The sequence below is a fragment of the Crocodylus porosus genome, unplaced genomic scaffold, assembly GCF_001723895.1.
Source record: "Crocodylus porosus isolate Cpor-Errol unplaced genomic scaffold, CroPor_comp1, whole genome shotgun sequence".
NCBI classification, from domain to species: domain Eukaryota; kingdom Metazoa; phylum Chordata; order Crocodylia; family Crocodylidae; genus Crocodylus; species Crocodylus porosus.
The window spans coordinates 33,495,246-33,513,429 of record NW_017728907.1 but is presented as its reverse complement, the minus strand read 5'-3'; the positions used below and the strand labels follow the sequence as shown (position 1 = coordinate 33,513,429).

The window sequence follows — 18,184 nt, the reverse complement described above, 5'->3', positions numbered from 1 at the left end:
CTTTAACTTCTTCCAGCTTAATTTGCCAAAAAAGATGATCCGTGGTAGGTCTACCTTTTCTTGCAGTAAACACTGGTGCACAGAAATCATAAGAGGTCTCAGCAAGGTCTTTATGCTTGATTACTTGTTGTGTTCACTTCTAATACAAAGGACTGTCCACTTTTGTAATCTTTCTTTTTCTGTATACTTATATAATTCTTTGGGGTTTTGTTATGTTTGTTGTCTCCTCTTCAAAATTTCTCTTATCCTTAATCTTACCTGCCACAATTTATCCATTACTTGTTACTTTGCTCAGGTTAGGTTTCAGTTTTCTGAAAGATATGTTTCTGGTTTAGGTATTATCTTTTACATGGCTATATTCTGTTTCTAGCTGGGCTGCTTTATTTGTTCAGGTGCCTGTGACTTTGTTTTAAGTGGTTTACATTTAGAGTAATTTATTTTAATTACTTTCTAGGTATTTTGTAGGCTTTTTTCTGAAGTTCAGTAGAACAGTGCTAAATTTTGGCATGATTTCTCTCAAATCAAATTTAGTCTTTCTTTGAATTAATGGACATAATGTTTAAGTTTTTGAGGGGCAAGATGCTGCAACTGGATCTTTGCAGGCAGACTCATTGAAAATCGATAGCAAATGTACTTATATTGTACTCTGCTTTATTCTGATAATGTAACCTCTTGGTCTCAATATGCTGAGGTAATACTAAAATGTATCCTGTTGTGTAACAAATCAACTTAAAATATGTGTGAGTCTCTACATACACTAAACACTTGTTTGGAGGATTTCATTATTTATTTCTTAATCTAAATAGTGTATAGCGTAGACAGTATCTAAGATGCAAGTCCACAGTTGACAACATGTCCTATTTATTAAAGTGCCACAAAGCCAAAGGTGTGCTATACACGGATAAAAGATTAAATACACTAAAAAGAAAGTACAAACTCTGGCTACTATGCACAAGACAGCACATATTGCATTATGCCAGTAATGTAAAATAAGTTGCCACAAATAAGATTTTTCTGATTAAGTTTCTCTCGGTTCCAACTTGTGATCTTTCCCCGATGAGTCACCTGAGACCCTGTCCTGCACCCTGCTGGGGCCCTGCAGCCATACACTGTGGTCCAGGCCCCAAGCACCACCTGGCTAGGCAGCAGCCCCAGCCCAGCCATGCCCAGCTCCCTCCCTACAGGGGCCTTGATCCTCCTCTTGCTCCCCACTTACCTGCTGGAGCTGCTCTCAAGGCTACCTGGGGCTACATGTACATGCTGTACATGCATGTGGTTCCCCCATCTCACTGCTTTCCTTCCCCTTCCTCCCAGCCCCCTGCAGGATGGAACTCTGCCAGCCTCGCACAAAGCGAATTTTTCTAGTACAAAGTGAATTTCTGGTGTAAATAATGTCTTGCATATAAGAAAATTTGCACAAAACAAATTTGCATAAAGAGAGGCCAAAGTGTATGCCCTCTGCAAATTGCAGCAAAGTGCCAGTTTTCTAGTTAAGCTTTTGCTAAATGTAACTTACCCCTTTTGCTTTTAAATCTCATTCTACTTGACCTTCCTGCACTTCCCTTTCTATTGGTCATTAAAGATCATGGGGTAAGTTGATATAAAAAAAAAAAAGCCTGTTTAAAGTCAGCCTGCTTTTTCTATAGCAAAGTATTCAAATAAATGGCATAAGATCATAAAAACTGTTAACATTGTGCAGTCTTGTACTTTCAGCCTGAACAAGATATATGTGAAGGAGCAGCCATGCCAAGAATTCTGCATAGTTGATGTTAAACATTAAGTCTTGTCACAAAAGCGTATTTTGATTGTGTTTTTAAGACTGCAGGTGCCCTTCCTCCATGAAGTATTCAAGATTCTGGTCAGTAACAATTCTGCCATTAGGTGCGTCAAACTAGGTGTAAAGCATTTAGGTGTCACTCATGTTTCAGTGGTATTTGCCAAATCTAGTGGGCATTCAGGAAAAGAATCATGAAGCCATATACCACATTGAAAACAAACCTCAAGCATTTTGCATGTTTCCACATAGGTTTCTTTAACAAATCTACATTAAAAACTAAACCTTCAAGCCACCAGTGGATCTAAGATTTTGAAAAGGGGGTGCAGATGTGCATCATCACATATAACATGATACTTTTTTTTCCAGGTTAAAAGAAACTAAAAGCTTTTCTGTTATGCTAGGGACTTAGGTCTATAAAGTTCAGTTTAAGATTGAAGTAAAAACAAATATAATTTTATAGACATGAGCATGAATGTGCTATATCATATATAATTTATAAAAAGCCACAACAAACTAAGCAAAAATAACCCTAGTGTCCCAGCTCCAGTGTGAGATGTGCAGGTATAAGCCTGCTGCGGCCCCATGAGTCTAGGGACCCCAGGACCTCCAATGAGCCCCGGCCTGCCCGCAGGTAAGCAGGGCCCTGTGGAGGGAAGGGACCTAGTCAGCTGGGAGTGGGCTAAGTGGGCAAAGGAGGGTTGTGGGAGACTCCATCCTGAGGGGGATTGCGGGGGCAATCTGCCGCCCCAACCCCCTGGCCTGGGAAGTCTGCTGCTTCCCGGGGGCCCGCATCCGAGACATTGCAGAGAAGAACCCTATGGTCCTCCAGCCCACTGACCACTACCCTATGCTCCTCATCCATGTGGGTACCAGTGACATGGCTCGGAGCACTCCCAGCTGAGTCATGAAGTGCTACAGGGATTTGGGTGCAGGACTTAAGGGTCTGTGGGGACACAGGTGTGTTTTCTTTGATCCTCCCAGTCTCGGGCTAGGGGCTGAGGAGGGAGAGGAGGATCCAGGTAGTCAACCAAAGATTGTGCCCTGGTGTCATCGGGTAGGCTTTGGCTTCCATGACCACAGTCCACTCTTTGGAGAAAAAGGCAACGAGCTACTGGGACGGGACAGCCTCCACCTCTCTCTGCTGGGAAGGAGGCTCTTCTCAGCCAGACTGGCTGATCTGCTTCACCGGGCTTTAAACTAAGTCCATTGGGGGATGGGGGAACTAGTGCCACTGCTGGCCCGCTGAGCAACCCTTGCAAAGCCAGCAGGCCAAGGCACTTAAGGGATCCCACCCTAGCCCTGGAACAAAATGTAGATAAGGTAAGGGCCCCCAAGGGGACACTTCCGTGCCTGTACATGAATGCCAGGAACTTGGGAAATAAACCGGAGGAACTTGTTCTCCTGCTAAATGCAAATAACTATGATGTCATTGGGATAACGGAGACCTGGTGGGACTCCACCCATACTGGACCACAGGTATAGATGGCTATACCCTGTACAGGAGGGATCGAGTGGACAAAAGGGGCGGGGGCATAGCTGTCTATGTCAAGAAAATCTACACGTCCCTGCAAGCGGACATTGGCACCCATGTTGGAGAGCTTGAGACCCTCTGGGGAACACAGCACAGGGGGCACTATGGTGGGAGTCTACTACAGGCCCCCTACCCAGGGTCAAGACCTTGACCAGGAGTTCACCAGGGAATTGGCTGAGGCCACACGCTCCCGGTGTATGGTTGTCCTGGGAGACTTTAACTACCCAGACATCTCGTGGGAGGGGCACTCAGCCAAATCTGAGCAGTCGCAAAGCTTTCTCTCTTGCGTGGATGACCTTTGTTTGATGCAGGAACTCCGAGGGCCGACAACAGGTAAAGTGCTGCTTGACCTCATACTGGCAACTGGGGACGACTTAATCAGTGACCTGATGATCGAAGGGAAGCTGGGTGACAGCGACCATGAGGTGATCACCTTACCATCTGTCGTAAAGCTGGCAAGTCGGTCAGTAATACAGAAATCCTCGACTTTAGGAAAGCTGACTTTGACAAGCTAAGGAGGCTTGTCAGAGAGACCCTAAAGGGCCACAACCCAAAGGAGAGGGGAGTTCAGGATGAGTGGTTGTTCCTCAGTGGAGCAATCCTGGATGCACAAGCAAAGTCCATCCTGTCTTGGAGGAAAGGTAGCAAAAGGGCACAGCAGCCCTCTTGGCTCTCCAGGGAACTGGTGGACCTCCTGTATCTTAAAAGGAAGACCTACAAAGGATGGAGGACTGGAACCACCACCAAAGAGGAATACTCTGCTCTGGTCCAGACCTGCAGAGAACAAACCAGGAAAGCCAAGGCTGCAATGGAACTCCAGCTAACTACAGATATCAGGGACAACAAAAAGTCCTTTTTTAGATATGTGGGGAGCCGGAGGAAAAGCAAAGGCAACATTGGACCCCTATTAAACCCAATGGGGCAACTGACAACCGATGCCCAGGAAAAAGCAAACTTGCTAAATAAGTATTTTGTGTCAGTTTTTCACCAGTCCCATGGGATGCTGCTTCCCACTGTGGGTCAGGGATGTCCAAGTGAGGGAGATTCCTTGCCCTCCATTGAAGCTGACCTTGTGAAGGAACACCTTGACAGGCTGGATGCCTTCAAGTCAGCCAGCCCTGATGGGGTTACACCCAAGGGTACTCAAGGAGTTGGCACGCATCATAGCTCAGCCCCTGGCATGGATCTTTGAGAGCTTTTGGTGCTCTGGTGAAGTGCCCAAAGATTGGAAGAGGGACAATGTCGTGCTTATCTTCAAGAAAAGGAGGAAAGTAGATCTGGCAAACTACAGGCCTGACAACTATCCTTGGTAAGGTCTTGGAAAAGATTATCAGAGAGCCCATCCTTAACAGACTAGCTGACGGCAATATCCTGAGGGATACCCAACATGGGTTTGTTGCAGGTAGGTCTTGCTTGACCAGTCTCATTTCCTTTTATGACCAGGTGACCCATCACCTGGACAAGGGAGAAGAGATTGACATTGTATATCTTCACTTTAAAAAAGCCTTTGATCTGGTATCCCATGATCACCTTGGCTAAACTGGCTAAGTGCGGCCTTGACGTCACCACAGTTCGCTGGCTGGGGAACTGGTTCCGCGTTAGGACCCAGAGGGTGGTGGTTGACAGAAGCCAATCCCTGGTGCGCAGTCACCATTGGGGTCCTTCAAGGCTCTGTCCTAGGGCCTATACTATTTAACATCTTCATCAATGATGTGGGCATTGGTGTCAGAAGCGGACTGACCAGGTTTGCTGACAACACCAAATTCTGGGGTAAACCATCCACACCTGAGCACAGGAGGTTAATCCAGGCAGATCTTGACAGGCTCATGAAATGGGTGGATGAGAACCTGATGATGTTCAGCACTGAAAAATGCAAGGTTCTTCACCTTGGGGGGAAAAACCTGCACCATGCCTATAGGTTCGGCAGTGCTACGCTGGTGAGCACTACAGATGAAAGGGACTTGGGGGTCACGATTGATCACAAGATGAACATGAGCCTTCAGTGTGATACTGCGGCTAGTAAAGTGACCAAAACGCTGGCTTGCATCCATAGATGCTTCTCAAACAAATGCCAGGACATCATTCTCCCATTGTACTCGGCCTTGGTGAGTCCGCAGCTGGAGTACTGTGTCCAGTTTTGGGCTCCGCAATTCGAAATGATGTGGAGAAGCTTGAGAGGGTGCAGAGGAGAGCCACGCACATGATCAGAGGTCAGGAAAACAGACTTTATGATGAAAGGCTGAGGGCCATGGGACTCTTCAGCCTGGAAAAGCACAGGCTTAGGAGTGATCTGATGGCCACCTATAAGTTTTATCAGGGTGCTTATCAGGATCTGTGGAAATGTCTGTTCACCAGAGTGCCCCAAGGGATGACAAGGTCCAACAGTCACAAACTCCACTGCAGCTGATTCAGGCTGAACATAAGAAAGAACATCTTCACTGTCCAAGCCCCCAGGGTTTGGAATAGACTGTCACCGGAGGAGGTTCAAGCACCCACTTTGAATGCCTTCAAGACACATTTGGATGCTTATCTTGCTGGGATCCTGTGATCCCTTCTGACTTCCTGCCCCTGGGGCAGGGGTCTGTACTCGATGATCCTTCCAGCCCAAATGTCTATGAAATCGAAAGATGTCATTTCTTTAGCCCTCTTGCGATTATAATTAAATCTACAGCTCTTTCAGATTCATAAAACAAACTAGCTCTTTTTTTTATCATGTTGACAGTGCAGTGCTTCACTGACAGTTACTTGGATATCTAAGTTGATATTCCTCTGAGTTAATGTGTCTAACTTGAAATAAAAGGAGCCTCCAGGGATATGAAATATAAGCTACATTTTCAGAAGCAGCTAATGGACAGTAGAATTGCAGAAGAAAGGATCACTTGACTAGTGGAACATCAAGACCATTAGAAAAGGAGAGAGGATTGTTAACACCTGTGGAATGAAGAGTTTAGGAGTGAAGTAGAATATCATGAGCCATGAAGTCAGTTGATTCCCTCACTGCTGCTTGCTGTTGCGACTGCCAGGCATTTAGTTTTAAAATTTGGGTGGAGCAGGAATCAAAGGTGGGTGCAACTAGGTATATCCTTGCCTCGAGGAATGTCATAGGCTTGTCTAGCCTAGTGCAGTGGTTCTCAACCTTTTTTGTACCAGGACTCATTTGTAAACATCAGTGGCCAGTCCCAACCCAGTGCCCCTCACTCCTGACCTGCTGTCCTCAGCCCCCTTGTGTGTGGGGCACTGGGGTGGTGGGTGGCATGTATGGGGCATTGGGGAGCCCCAAGCAGCTTCTTGCAGGCTGGAACCGTGTCAGCCTGCAAGGGAAATGCCACAGTTTCCTGTGTTTTTCTCCTTTTAAAGAAGAGTCTATTTTTAAAGTTTGTTCATAATCCTTTTGATATATTCTTGCGACTCTCTTTTGGGTTGCAACCTATGGGTTGAAAAATGCTGGCCTAATCGTGTACACCTTCAAGACTTAGCTCAGTTCTTTCCCCACCTAGTATTTTCTTCATAAGGATGGCAACTTGTTTTTAACACTAACACAGCCACAAATGGAAAAATGGAAATTTTCACTTTCCCTTACCTAAAGCCAGAACATAGAACACATAACAAAATGTACTAATTGGAAAGCCCAAGTCTTTTATAACTGTTTGTCTACACCCCCAGTCTGTAATCTGGAATCTGTACTACTTTTCTCTGTCTTGTCTAGTAATATTGGGAAAGGGCTTGCTCTTCACTGTTTTTACTGTCTAGTATACTTTTAAAACACAGACACCACTGTGCTCTCACATGCACTCGGCCTTTGACTTATCAAATGAGAGCTGCCTGCTCTTTGTTCAGTGCTTGGTCTACTCCATAGGAAGAGCACCCTGTCTGCTAGATTTAACAAGTCTCTCACCCTTGGGAATGTGATGCCACCTAACACTATACATTCATTTACGTATTAAAACATGCACACCACAGTCACCTCTTCCTAAATCACTGATAAACCCCATTGCAAGAAGACCATCAGTACTGTTAATGATGGCCAATACAATACAGTGCTGAAACTGTGATGTTCTTCATCTCTCTTGACCCACACAGCTCTTGTTTGATCTCACATCTAAGACCAAATCTCACATCTGCTGTCACATTCACTTCTCTGCCAAGCTGATCCAGCCAATTCCTTGTCCATTTACTATAGCTACCATGAATGCTGCTAGGCCTTGCGTGTAATATCCGTTGATTACTACCAAATCCTAGGGGTAGAGTTCTAGTTCCATGGATGTACAGTCTGGTTTCCAGAGGCTTTTTTTTTTTTTTAAATAACTTAACTTCACTTTATGTTTTTTCAGAAGCTTGTATTTTGTATAAAACTACTTTCTGGATGGCAGGCGATGCCATAGGACAACTTGAACATTGGGTTCTTGGTGTGTGCTTTTCACTGAATTTCTGCCTTCATTTAAATGACAGAAAAATGCTAGTAATCATGTGAGTGGTTGGGTTTATAGATTTGTCATGGAGAAGTTGCTGTGGCTAGGCGGACTTAAAGAAGGGGATGCGATTCCTGAGAGCTTTCCCATGCGTGCACACTTTGTTATAGTAGAATGAGGGCTATGGTTGCATGCTTAAATGTTGGAAGCATGTAGATGTTCACAGGGCTGAGGAGAGGAGTCTCAGTCATGACCTGACTTGACAGGTTTATTATGTAGTGATGGTGGTTATGGTAATGAGTTTGTGAGAGAAATTTGGTCATGTTTCTTGTTCCTAATCGTTCATGACATCTAGCTTTCTACCACCACTTCCAACTTGCTGCCCCATTTTTGACCCATAAATCCATTAACATTTTAGAAGTCATTAGCATGGCAAGGGTTATCTCTTGCTATTAGATGTCTTCCGCTGTTGTACACTTGCATCACAGGCAACAGTTTCCCAGGTAGTTACACACGTCCAGGTTTTTATAGCTCTGGCCCTTTACTAGACAATGCTTCCCCAGCCTTACCTGAGCCTGCGTCAGTCAGTCAGGCCTCCCAGTCATGCTTGAGTCTCATAATAAACCCCTTGCATCTATTCAGTTTCCATGCCACATGCGATGGTGGGGTATATTTTAAATTTGTATTTCTTTGTTTTCAGAAGCTTAAATTTGCATTCCCTTCATGCTTGAAGAAGAATGATTGCACCCAATAGCTTGCTAAGAACTTTTTTCCAACTACTCAGTTGGTCTAATAAGAGAGATCACATTGGCTCAAAAAAACCTTTCCTGCCCCTTCCTTTTACAACTTTCCTAGGTCTTGACTCAACTGGGAGTCAGGAAGAGGTGTTGGAAAAGTTGGACATCAGAACCTCCAAATATCCTGGCATGTGAAGAGGTGGATAGAGAGAAGAGCTTAAAGCTCCAGAATTGCTGATGGGAATTGTGGGGGGAAAGGCACAGAGAGAGTAATCCTAAGATCCCAGCTGCAGGAATGGGGTCTTCACCCAGATACCAAGTGTCACTCTTTTATCTATCTTCGAATGTTGCATTTAATACTGTTTTTCCAAAAAGGTATGAGATAATATGTACTGGCTAGATTCCACATCAAACTAGCGAGAACCTTTGGGACACAATCAAAGCTGTGGTCCGATCCCTAGGTGTGCACACACAAGACAACTAGACTGTCAGCCATTAAATGTTGTATTTTGAGGGGCTGTATCTTTAGCCCATAGTGCAAAGATCTCCCCCTCTGCCACGCAGATCTCTAACAATATCCTGCCACCCAATATCACACTAAGGTTACGGAGCCATGCATAAGTGAAGGAAAATTACAGTATTTGCCCATGTGAATGTTTTGTAGCAAATATGAGGTTACTCTCCTCTTTCACAGAGAGGTAGGTTACCTGTCATCATCTGATACAAGTGCATGTGCATGGACAGCTAGCATGGAGTAGTTGTGTGTAAGTTCATGCTTTGGCTCATGTCACAGTAACTTATTTGTCAGATTTGAAGGAAAGCCAAGAAACCACAGATTTCGGAGTGTGTAAGAGTGGACTTTTAAACTGGAAAATAGTGGTGTGGAGTTGCCCTCTCAGCTAAATGAGGCTGCCCCATGAAGACATACAGCTGAAACAGTAGTTCTGAGAGGAGGTGTGAACTGCTCTCTTCCTTTGGGTGTGTTTTCATTCTTTTTTTCTCAGTGTTGAGAGCCTGTATTAGTAATCAGTGGGCCTCAGCTCCCCATGCTGGTCTCAGCACAATATACTTTTAGCATCATGTCTAGTCTCAGTTCCTCACACAGAAGGGTCAAGTCTTCCCTAGATGGTGAGGGAAGCCTTTGGGTCACATGGACGGTAGGGGATGGTTTTAGAAATCCAAATCCCTCAGCCAGGCACGTGAACAGAGGACAAGCTAGGGCTCCCATATTGGGGGTGTGGGGGATGGTAAGTGAACCACACTTCAGGAGGATAGGACCACCAGAACCTAGGCTGTGTGGATCCAGGAGAGTAAGATGCCTCCAGCAGTAATGGCATTCAGGTTCTGCCATGTGGAGAAGAGCGGCTCAGACACCCCTGCATAGTACAGCTGTGAAGTGCTGATTCATGTGGGTCTGGACAAGAAAAGGGAGTTGTTCCCTGCTTGTATAGGGGACTGAGAAATGGGGTTCAAACATACCTGCAAGGTAAGGGAAATGGCAAATCCCAGGTTGGGGCAGCAGGAGGAGAGAGTGATCACCCAAGAGGGACTTGGCTCCTACATCCTAGCACATGTTTGTCCATATGTTGGCCTTCAGGGTCTTCTCCTCTGCCATCCCCCTTCCCTCCCTCTCTGTGCTCTCAGCACATCCTCAAAGCCCTCTCTCCCCACTTTTTCCCTTCCTGCTTTCAAGCATTTGCATAAACAAGTTCAGTTTTATTAAAGCACTTTGTAGTCTTTCTCTCTTTCTTGTGATCTGATTATACATTCCCAAAGCAAGAGCTCCTTTGACAAGCAGGTACTGCCAAGATACTTTCTCTTTTCTTTCTGCTGAATTTTTGCCAAAGGTGGTTTCAGTCTCTTAGTAGGTAAAATTGTGAGCAAGTTAGTATGAGATAAATGAGGGAAAGCTACCACAAGCTAGGTGTGTTATCTACCACTGGTTAAGAGCATATACACGAGCAGTTAGTGTGGAGTAGCTGAGGTGCAGTTAAATTCTGTTCATCTTTCTCTGGGTAACTTGTGCACCCAGATGCAGGTCAGGCTGCATGGCTATTGCATGTCCCCTTGAGTCAGTGCATTTTCACGTGAAAACTGGCAAGATCAGAAACTTCTCATCTGCCTATTCCCTGCATGTGCAGAATAATCTTTTTGGTTTGGGATTAGATATGCACCTGTCTGAGGAGTCCAACTCTTTTTGAAAGCCAGCTTTAATTTTGCTCCATCCAGAGGGCAGTGGGTTTAGATTTGTTGAGCAAGTGAAACTATTTTGGGCGTGATCAAACTTGTGGTTTTGTCCTTGTGTCCTTTAAGTAAGTAAGTAAACAAACCATTGCATCTACGTTTTGTATGATCTAATGAAGTTTATCATCTCTGTTTTTAAAAAAATACTATTTTAGTGTCTGTGTAGATTAAGAAAGAAGTGAACTTACATACAAAGCTGCCTGCAGCCCCTAGGCAATTATCTCCAACTAGGACAAGTATCAGTGTTGGGTGCTCCTTTTAAATAGGTTGAACTAGGATAAACTCATTTTCTAGATTAAACTGAAGTTTTAGGACTAATGGTGCTTCTCCCTAGTCCTGTTAGTCTACTGTTAAGCACTTGAGGGGTGCAGGTGGCTTGCAGGCCAGCACCTCAACTGAAATATTGAAGGCCATTAGTGGATCCAGGCTTGGAACAAAGTGGGTATGCCAGCAACATGCTGGTGAGTTCAGAACGGTCACTGTATATGCACAGCACAGCCAAAGGGGATGGGACTGTGCCACAGTACCCGCTGGATCTATGTCTGTGTGTTTGTTGCTTCCTAGGACCTAGAGATGGGGAGCTGAAAATTGATTAATGGAGTGACTTTGGGTTAGCTGTGGGCAGAAGGAAGATGTTAAGTAATTATTCAGATCATAACTTAAGTGGGTATAAATAGAACACTTTTTGTTTTTAATCAGTTGTGTAGTCTGTTCCAGCACTGTCTTGAACAGTAGCTCATGATTTAAGGTTAAAATAAGACTGAACTTGTGACTGCCTCAGGGAAAGTTTTGGGCTTGCATAAACACTGTCAGGGAATGAGTCCAAAGCTGAAGTTTGTCTCCAATATTACTGGAGTTCATTGTGCTCCAGTTTGTTTGAGAGTAACCCCCAATTCTCAATACAAAGGGAAAAATGTGCTGATTTAAGTAGTAGGTACAGAGCAACAGAAGGAAGATTGCACTTAGCTGTCCTGCCTTCACTGTTACCCCACACTATTGCTGAGCTCCCATTCCTTCTTGCTCATTTCAACTTCTTTTAAAGTCAGCTTTAAACAAAGCCAACTTGCCCTCAAAACCAAGTTTCTCAGACTTGTTTGCTTGGAAACAGGCTCCAAATCTTACACGTTGAAAGGTCTTTGTGTAAGTTTATTCAGTCTAATTGAATGGTCTCCTGGTGCCCTTTACAAAATAAAGCAGTTACATCTGACTCATGCCCAAGGTTTTTTTCACCCACTTTGGATGTCCTTATTTATAACCATTTGTCTGCTGTGAAAATCTATTTTTGGCTTACAAAATTCATCAAACTATAATTGATATTAGGCAGAAAGTAGGACAGTGACACCTTTTATAGATGAACTAATTCAGAGTCATATGCCAGTGATTCTCAACCAGGGTGTCTAAAAAAGGTTGAAAACTACTGGCATAAGCATTCATAAGCAACAGTTTGCTTTGTCAGTTGCTGTGAATGGTCCATTCATAGCAGCTGACAAAGCAAGCTGTTGCCTCCCTGAATTAGTCTATAAGGTGCCACTCTGCCCTGCCTTCTGTCTGATTTCAGAGTAACAGGATTAATCACCTGTCTCTTGCAACATTAGAGGTGCCATGCATGGGGAAAATGGCCTGCATTCGTTTTCTGCCCATTTATGATGCAACCATTTTTAGGCATCTTGCGTATATCAGTGCTTTGTTATAGTTAATAGTCAGGGTTTGCATGAATTGTACAATGTGTCCAAACTGGAGAACTAGGGGGAAATTTAGAAATTTGCAAGGGTTCAAATGTGACCAGATAGGAGGGAAGGGAATTCTTTATAACCTACCTAGTTTTAAGTTTTATTTAAGGAATCTTAAGCATTAAAGAGGCTAGCATTAATCTTTAGCTCTACATAAGGTTTGAAATAGATGTGGAGCTCCCAAGTAATTTGTTAGCCAAACTGGGAAGAATGCACTTGACATTGGTTACTTTCTAAAATTAGAAATTGTTTTTTTTTTTTTCTTTTTTGGTGATATAGGAAGAGAAGGGGGAAAATCCTTGTCAAGCACTACAGACAAGCAAACAACACTTTTTAAAACTGTTTTCTGTCTCTGTAAAGGAAGGCGGAAGGCAATGTAGAGTTGCACCTTACAGACTAAGTAAAAAAAGAATTTAAAGATAGAAATGTTTACAATTAAACAAGTTGGTGTCTTGACTACAGATTTCAGTGTTAATGCTAATTGAACAATGTTTTCTTTTTTTTTGCAGCACTAGAAAGTTTGGGTTTTGGCTCCTATATCAGTGAGGTAAAAGAAGTCTTACAAGAATGCAAAACAGTAGCACTAAAAAGAAGAAAGGCCAGTTCTCGTTTGGAAAACCTTGGCATTCCAGAAGAAGAACTCTTAAGGCAGCAACAGGAGTTATTTGCAAAAGTAAGTGAGGCAGTGATTTTGACTTTAGTATTTCTGATTAATACAGACTTTTTTTTCCTGCCAGTTACAATAAGCTGTCAGCAAGGTTTAGATGAACTAAAGTTCTACAGAAACGTATACGGAATACTCCCCCTTTTCATCATCTGTTTGGGTTTGAAAGATTTTACTGAATCTGACCTTGAGTCATGGAAAAATAATGAAAAAAAAATGCATTACTTTTCCACTGGGTTGGTGATAGCAAAAACATGCAGCTAAACAAAGTATCTTTGTCATATTTTGTCATAGTTGTGACTTTAAAAAGTTACTGTTACTCTGTATTTCTTTTTCCCCAACACTAATGGTACCTTTTACAGTGATGGAAGCTAATTTGTTCACAATCTGATTGTGATCAGTTTTTTGCTCACTGTTATTCAGAGCCTGTCAGCCTCTGTTTAGCTGTTTGCACCTCATTAAGGCTCCTTATGCTGTTACCTACAGGGCCTTACTTCTAATAATAGCCTTGCAGTTGACAAGATGGTAGTGTGTTTCAAGACTAATAGCACAGCAGTTGACATGTTCTAGAAGAATCAACTGCCCACACAATGTAGTTGGTTATTTTTTATTGCCAAATTAAAATTACTGTGTTATATGCATCTTGTACTCTAATAAATTAGACTTGCTAATCTAAATTCAGGCAGAAGGCAAGACAGTTAGCAGTGTTTCCCAACCTTTTCCAGCCCAAGGCACACTTACATTAATAAAAATGTTCTGTGGCACACCTGGTAAGGCATTCCCCATCCTCATACCTATTGTAGCTCATTGCCATGCCAAATTCTGCAGCACACCCATTCATTTCTGACAGCACGCTTTTATGCCATGGCACACTGGTTGGGAAACACTGCTCTAAAGCAGGGATGGGCAAAGTATGGCTTATGGACCAAATCTGGTCTGCAGATTGACTTTTTTCTTTTTTTAATCTGGCCTGCAGGTAGTAGATGCATGCAGCAGCAGTGTCTAACAGGTCCTGGGCAAGCCATTCTCTGGCTCTGGCCTCTGCTGGTGGGTGGCGGGCTCTGGCTCAGCCTCTGCTGGCACTGCAAGGGACACTGGGAGATGCAGTCTGGCCCCACATGGTGCCTGGGAGATGCAGTTTAGCCTCTCAGGCCCTGGGTGAGCCACACGTGGGCCCTGGCAGCTCTGAAGCTCTGATTCTGGCTGTGGTATGGTACCAGGTGGGTGGACAGGGTTGCTTCCTCCCAGCAGCTGCCAGGGCCCACGCATCCAGCCCCTATCTGTGTGGGGTGGAACCTGGCTGCAGGCCTCCTTGCTGTCCCATCTCTGTGGCTACAGCTGGCTGGGCTCAAGGCGATGGGGATGGGGAAGAGAGAGAGAGTGTGCATGTGTGCGGCTCTCAACAGCTCATCTAAACTTGTTAAGTGGCCCTCCAGCCCAAATTATAGACCATCCCACCTCTGCCTTCTACAATATATTGGGAAATCATCGGTTTTATGAAGTTGCAGTGATGCAGTTTTTTGTTCTTCTGACCAAATCGGTTCAAAGATTCCAACCCTTTAAAAATGGGAAATGCCCTTTTCCCCTTCCTACTTCTCCTTTCTCCTCTTCCTTTTTCCTTGGTAATGCTGTTTAATCACTGGGATTCATTTATGAGTGTTAAGCAAACAAGTTAAATGTATTTCTCCAGGCCTGCCTGAAAAGCAAAACAAGGTCCTGCATTTTGGCCTATCTTTTCAGCACTTCTTCCTGAACGTTTTGCAAACAGCTCATGCTCAAGCAAGTAACAGCTAATTCCATTGTTTTTCTTCCAAAACTGCTTTTCCTACTCAGTTGCTGTGACAACACTATCATTCTGCCAAACTGGCAACATGGGAATCATTTGTACTTCTTCCTTCCTCCCTTCTTTCCTCAAATCCAAACCATATCCATGGTATTTGGCTTTTTCTTCATGAGACCCATCCTGTCCTCTCATTTCCAGCAGTAAAAATGTTTGTTTTTTTAATTTGTTTTGTCAATTTCTAGACTGGCAAACAGCATCATAGCATGAGCCTAAGTGCAGATATACTTAGCACCTTTAGTCTCTGACTCTTGAGACCATTAGAAGGCAAGGTACATCTGCCCCTTAGACCTACCAAAATAGGTACATATATAGATGGAGAGAGATAAGCAGGTAGATACCTATCTATTTCTACTGTATTTACTCCAATACAACACATGCTACGTGGGGGGGGGGAACATAAGGAATAAAGCCCCTTGTGTTATAATTGCCTACAACAAAATCTCACTAATTGCATTGTCTAGCAGCATGTGCTCAGCAGTAAAAAACTTTTGTGAAGTTGATTAAGTGCTGCTAATGCAGAGTATGACTACAAAGCATGTGGCCCACATTGGGCAAACATGCTGATGAGAGCTTACCATAAGCATAGGTTAGTGCAGCCTATCTGAATAAGGCATATAGTAGTGCCATTAAGTGCAGTCCCTTCATAGTTTCATAGTTTGTAGGGTTGGAAGGGACCCGAAGATCATCAAGTCCGACCCCCTGCCTTGGCAGGAAAAAGTACTGGGGTCAAACAACCCCAGCAAGGTGTTTGTCTAGCCTTGTCTTAAAGATCCCCAGGGTAGGAGCCAGCACCACTTCGCTTGGAAGTTGGTTCCAGATCCTAGCTGCCCAGACAGTGAAGTAGTGCCTCCTGGTGTCTAGTCTGAATCTACCCTCTGCCAGCTTCTGACCATTATTTCTAGTCACTTCTGGTAGTGCTCAGGGGAACAGGGACTCCTCCAATGCCTGCTGGTCCCCTCTGACTAGTTTGTGACAGGCCACTAGATTCCCCCCTCAGCCTTCTCTTGTGGAGGCTGAACAAGTTCCAGTCCCTTACCCTGTCCTTGTAGGTCCTGTCCTACAGCCCCCTGATCATGCGAGTGGCCCTCCTCTGGACCCTCTCCATGTTGTCCCGATCCCTCTTGAGGTGCGGCGCCCAGAACTGGACGCAATACTCTAGCTGTGGCTTGACCAGCGTCGCATAGAGGGGGAGGATCACCTGCTTGAGATGCATCTGTGGATGCATGACAGGGTAGTTGGCCTTCCTGACTGCATCCCCAGACTGCTGGCCCATGTTCATCTTGGAATCAGTGATGACTCCAAGATCCTTTTCTGCCTCTGCACTGCTGAGAAGGGAGTTCCCCAGCCTGTAGGTATGGTGCTGGTTCTTCCTCCCCAGATGCATCATCTTGTACTTGTCAGTGTCGAAACCCATCCTGTTCTCATCTGCCCATCCCTGTAACCTGTCTAGGTCCAATTGCAGCCTATTCCTTCCTTTTAGTGTGCCCACATCCCCCCCACATCTTAGTGTCATCAGCAAATTTGAACAGGGTGCTTTTTACCCCTTTGTCCAAGTAACTGATGAAGATGTCGAACAGTGTGGGCCCGAGGACTGAGCCCTGCGGAACCCCACTGCCTACATCCCTCCAGGTTGAAAATGATCCACCCACCACCACTCTCTGGGTGTGGCTCTGCAGCCAGTTAGTGACCCGTTTGACTGTGTAGGTGTCAACACCACAGTTCCCCAGTTTTTTTATGAGAACAGAGTGAGAGACAGTGTCAAAGGCCTTCCTGAAGTCCAGAAAGATAATGTCCACTGCTACCCCTGCATCCAAGGATTTTGTGACTTGGTTGTAGAAGGCCACCAGGCTGGTCTGACAGGACCTGCCTCTAATGAACCTGTGTTGGTTGCCCCTAAGCATAAGCTCCCCTGCTGGCCCCTTGTGGATATGTGCCAGGATAATTCTCTCAAAAAGTTTACCCAGGATTGAGGTAAGACTAACTGGTCTATAGTTTCCTGGGTCCTTCTTCCTCCCTTTTTTGAAGATGGGAACCATGTTGGCCCTCTTCCCATCCTCTGGCACCACACCAGAGCACCACGAGTGCTCGTAAAGCCATGCCAGGGGTCCCGCAGTGACCTCAGCTGATTCCCTCAGCACTCGGGGGTGGAGGTCATCTGGACCAGCTGATTTAAATACGTCCAGTCCCTACAGAAGTTCCCTGACTAGGTCCTCACTGACCCTTGGCCTAGGTGCGCCTCCCCTGGGGCCTGAGGAGGTCCCGATGAGGGTGCTGATCCCTGCTCAGGAAAATGGAGGTAAAGAAGTTGTTAAATAGGTTAGCTTTGTCATCTGGTGTGATGACCAGATTCCCCTGGTGGGGCTGTGCACCTCCTGGGTTAGATGGAAGTCTTGCATTTTGGTTAGGAACCTACGTGAGCGGTCAGAGCTGGCTGACTGCTCTTCCCAGCAGATGTCTGGAAAGTTCAGGTCACCCATGATGACCACATCTTTTGACCTAACTACCTTTGTGAGCTGACTTAAGAATTTCCAGTCTAGCTCTTCCCCATGGTCATGCGGTCTGTAGTAGACCCCCACCATTGAATCCCTTTCCCCTCGACAGCCTTGTATTCTAACCCAGAACACTTCAGTGTGCCCCTCCTCTGACCCTGTGCTACTTGATGAGGATGTGTATTCCTCCTTAATGTAGAGCGCCACACCCCCACCTTTCCTCCCTGTCCTTCCTGTACAGCCTATAGCCCTTGATATTTACTGCCCAGTCATGTGTTGGGTCCCATCACGTTTATGTGAGCCTCACTATGTCTGCGTTGGTGTTAGCTAGCAGGAGGGTAAGTTCCTCCTGCTTGTTTTCCGTACTACGAGCATTTGTGTAGAGGCATTTGAGGCCTCCTGAAGATGTGTGTGCTGGCCCCCTAATCTCAGCCTTGCCCTGGCCCCTGTTGCTTAGCTGGGTATTTGTTCTGCTCGTCGGTCTAGGCTGGGCTGTACTTGTGGGTGCCGCTTGGTTTAGTGGTACAAGGCTTCCTCCGCTCTTGTCTTCCCCGTCCCCTGATGAGCGTTGTTTAAAGCCTGCCGGAGGAGATCCACCAACCTAGAAGAGTCTTTCTAGACTTCAGCAAGGCCTTTGACGCTGTCTCCCACCCCATCCTCATTAAAAAACTAGACAACCGTGGCATTGATGCCTACACAGTCAGATGGATTGCAGATTGGCTTAAGGGTCGTACTTAGAGGGTGGTGGTGGACGGGTCAT

At 45.1% G+C, this 18,184-nt stretch overlaps 1 protein-coding gene across 1 annotated transcript in view; it reads left to right on the top strand.

Annotated features, from left to right (window-relative positions):
* DR1 (down-regulator of transcription 1) overlaps positions 1-18,184 on the top strand; it is a 33,258-nt gene that overhangs the window by 2,846 nt on the left and 12,228 nt on the right. Inside the window, exon 2 of the mRNA XM_019531098.1 lies at positions 12,938-13,101. Coding sequence (XP_019386643.1) covers positions 12,938-13,101 — 164 coding nt within the window. The remainder of the gene's footprint in view (positions 1-12,937; positions 13,102-18,184) is intronic.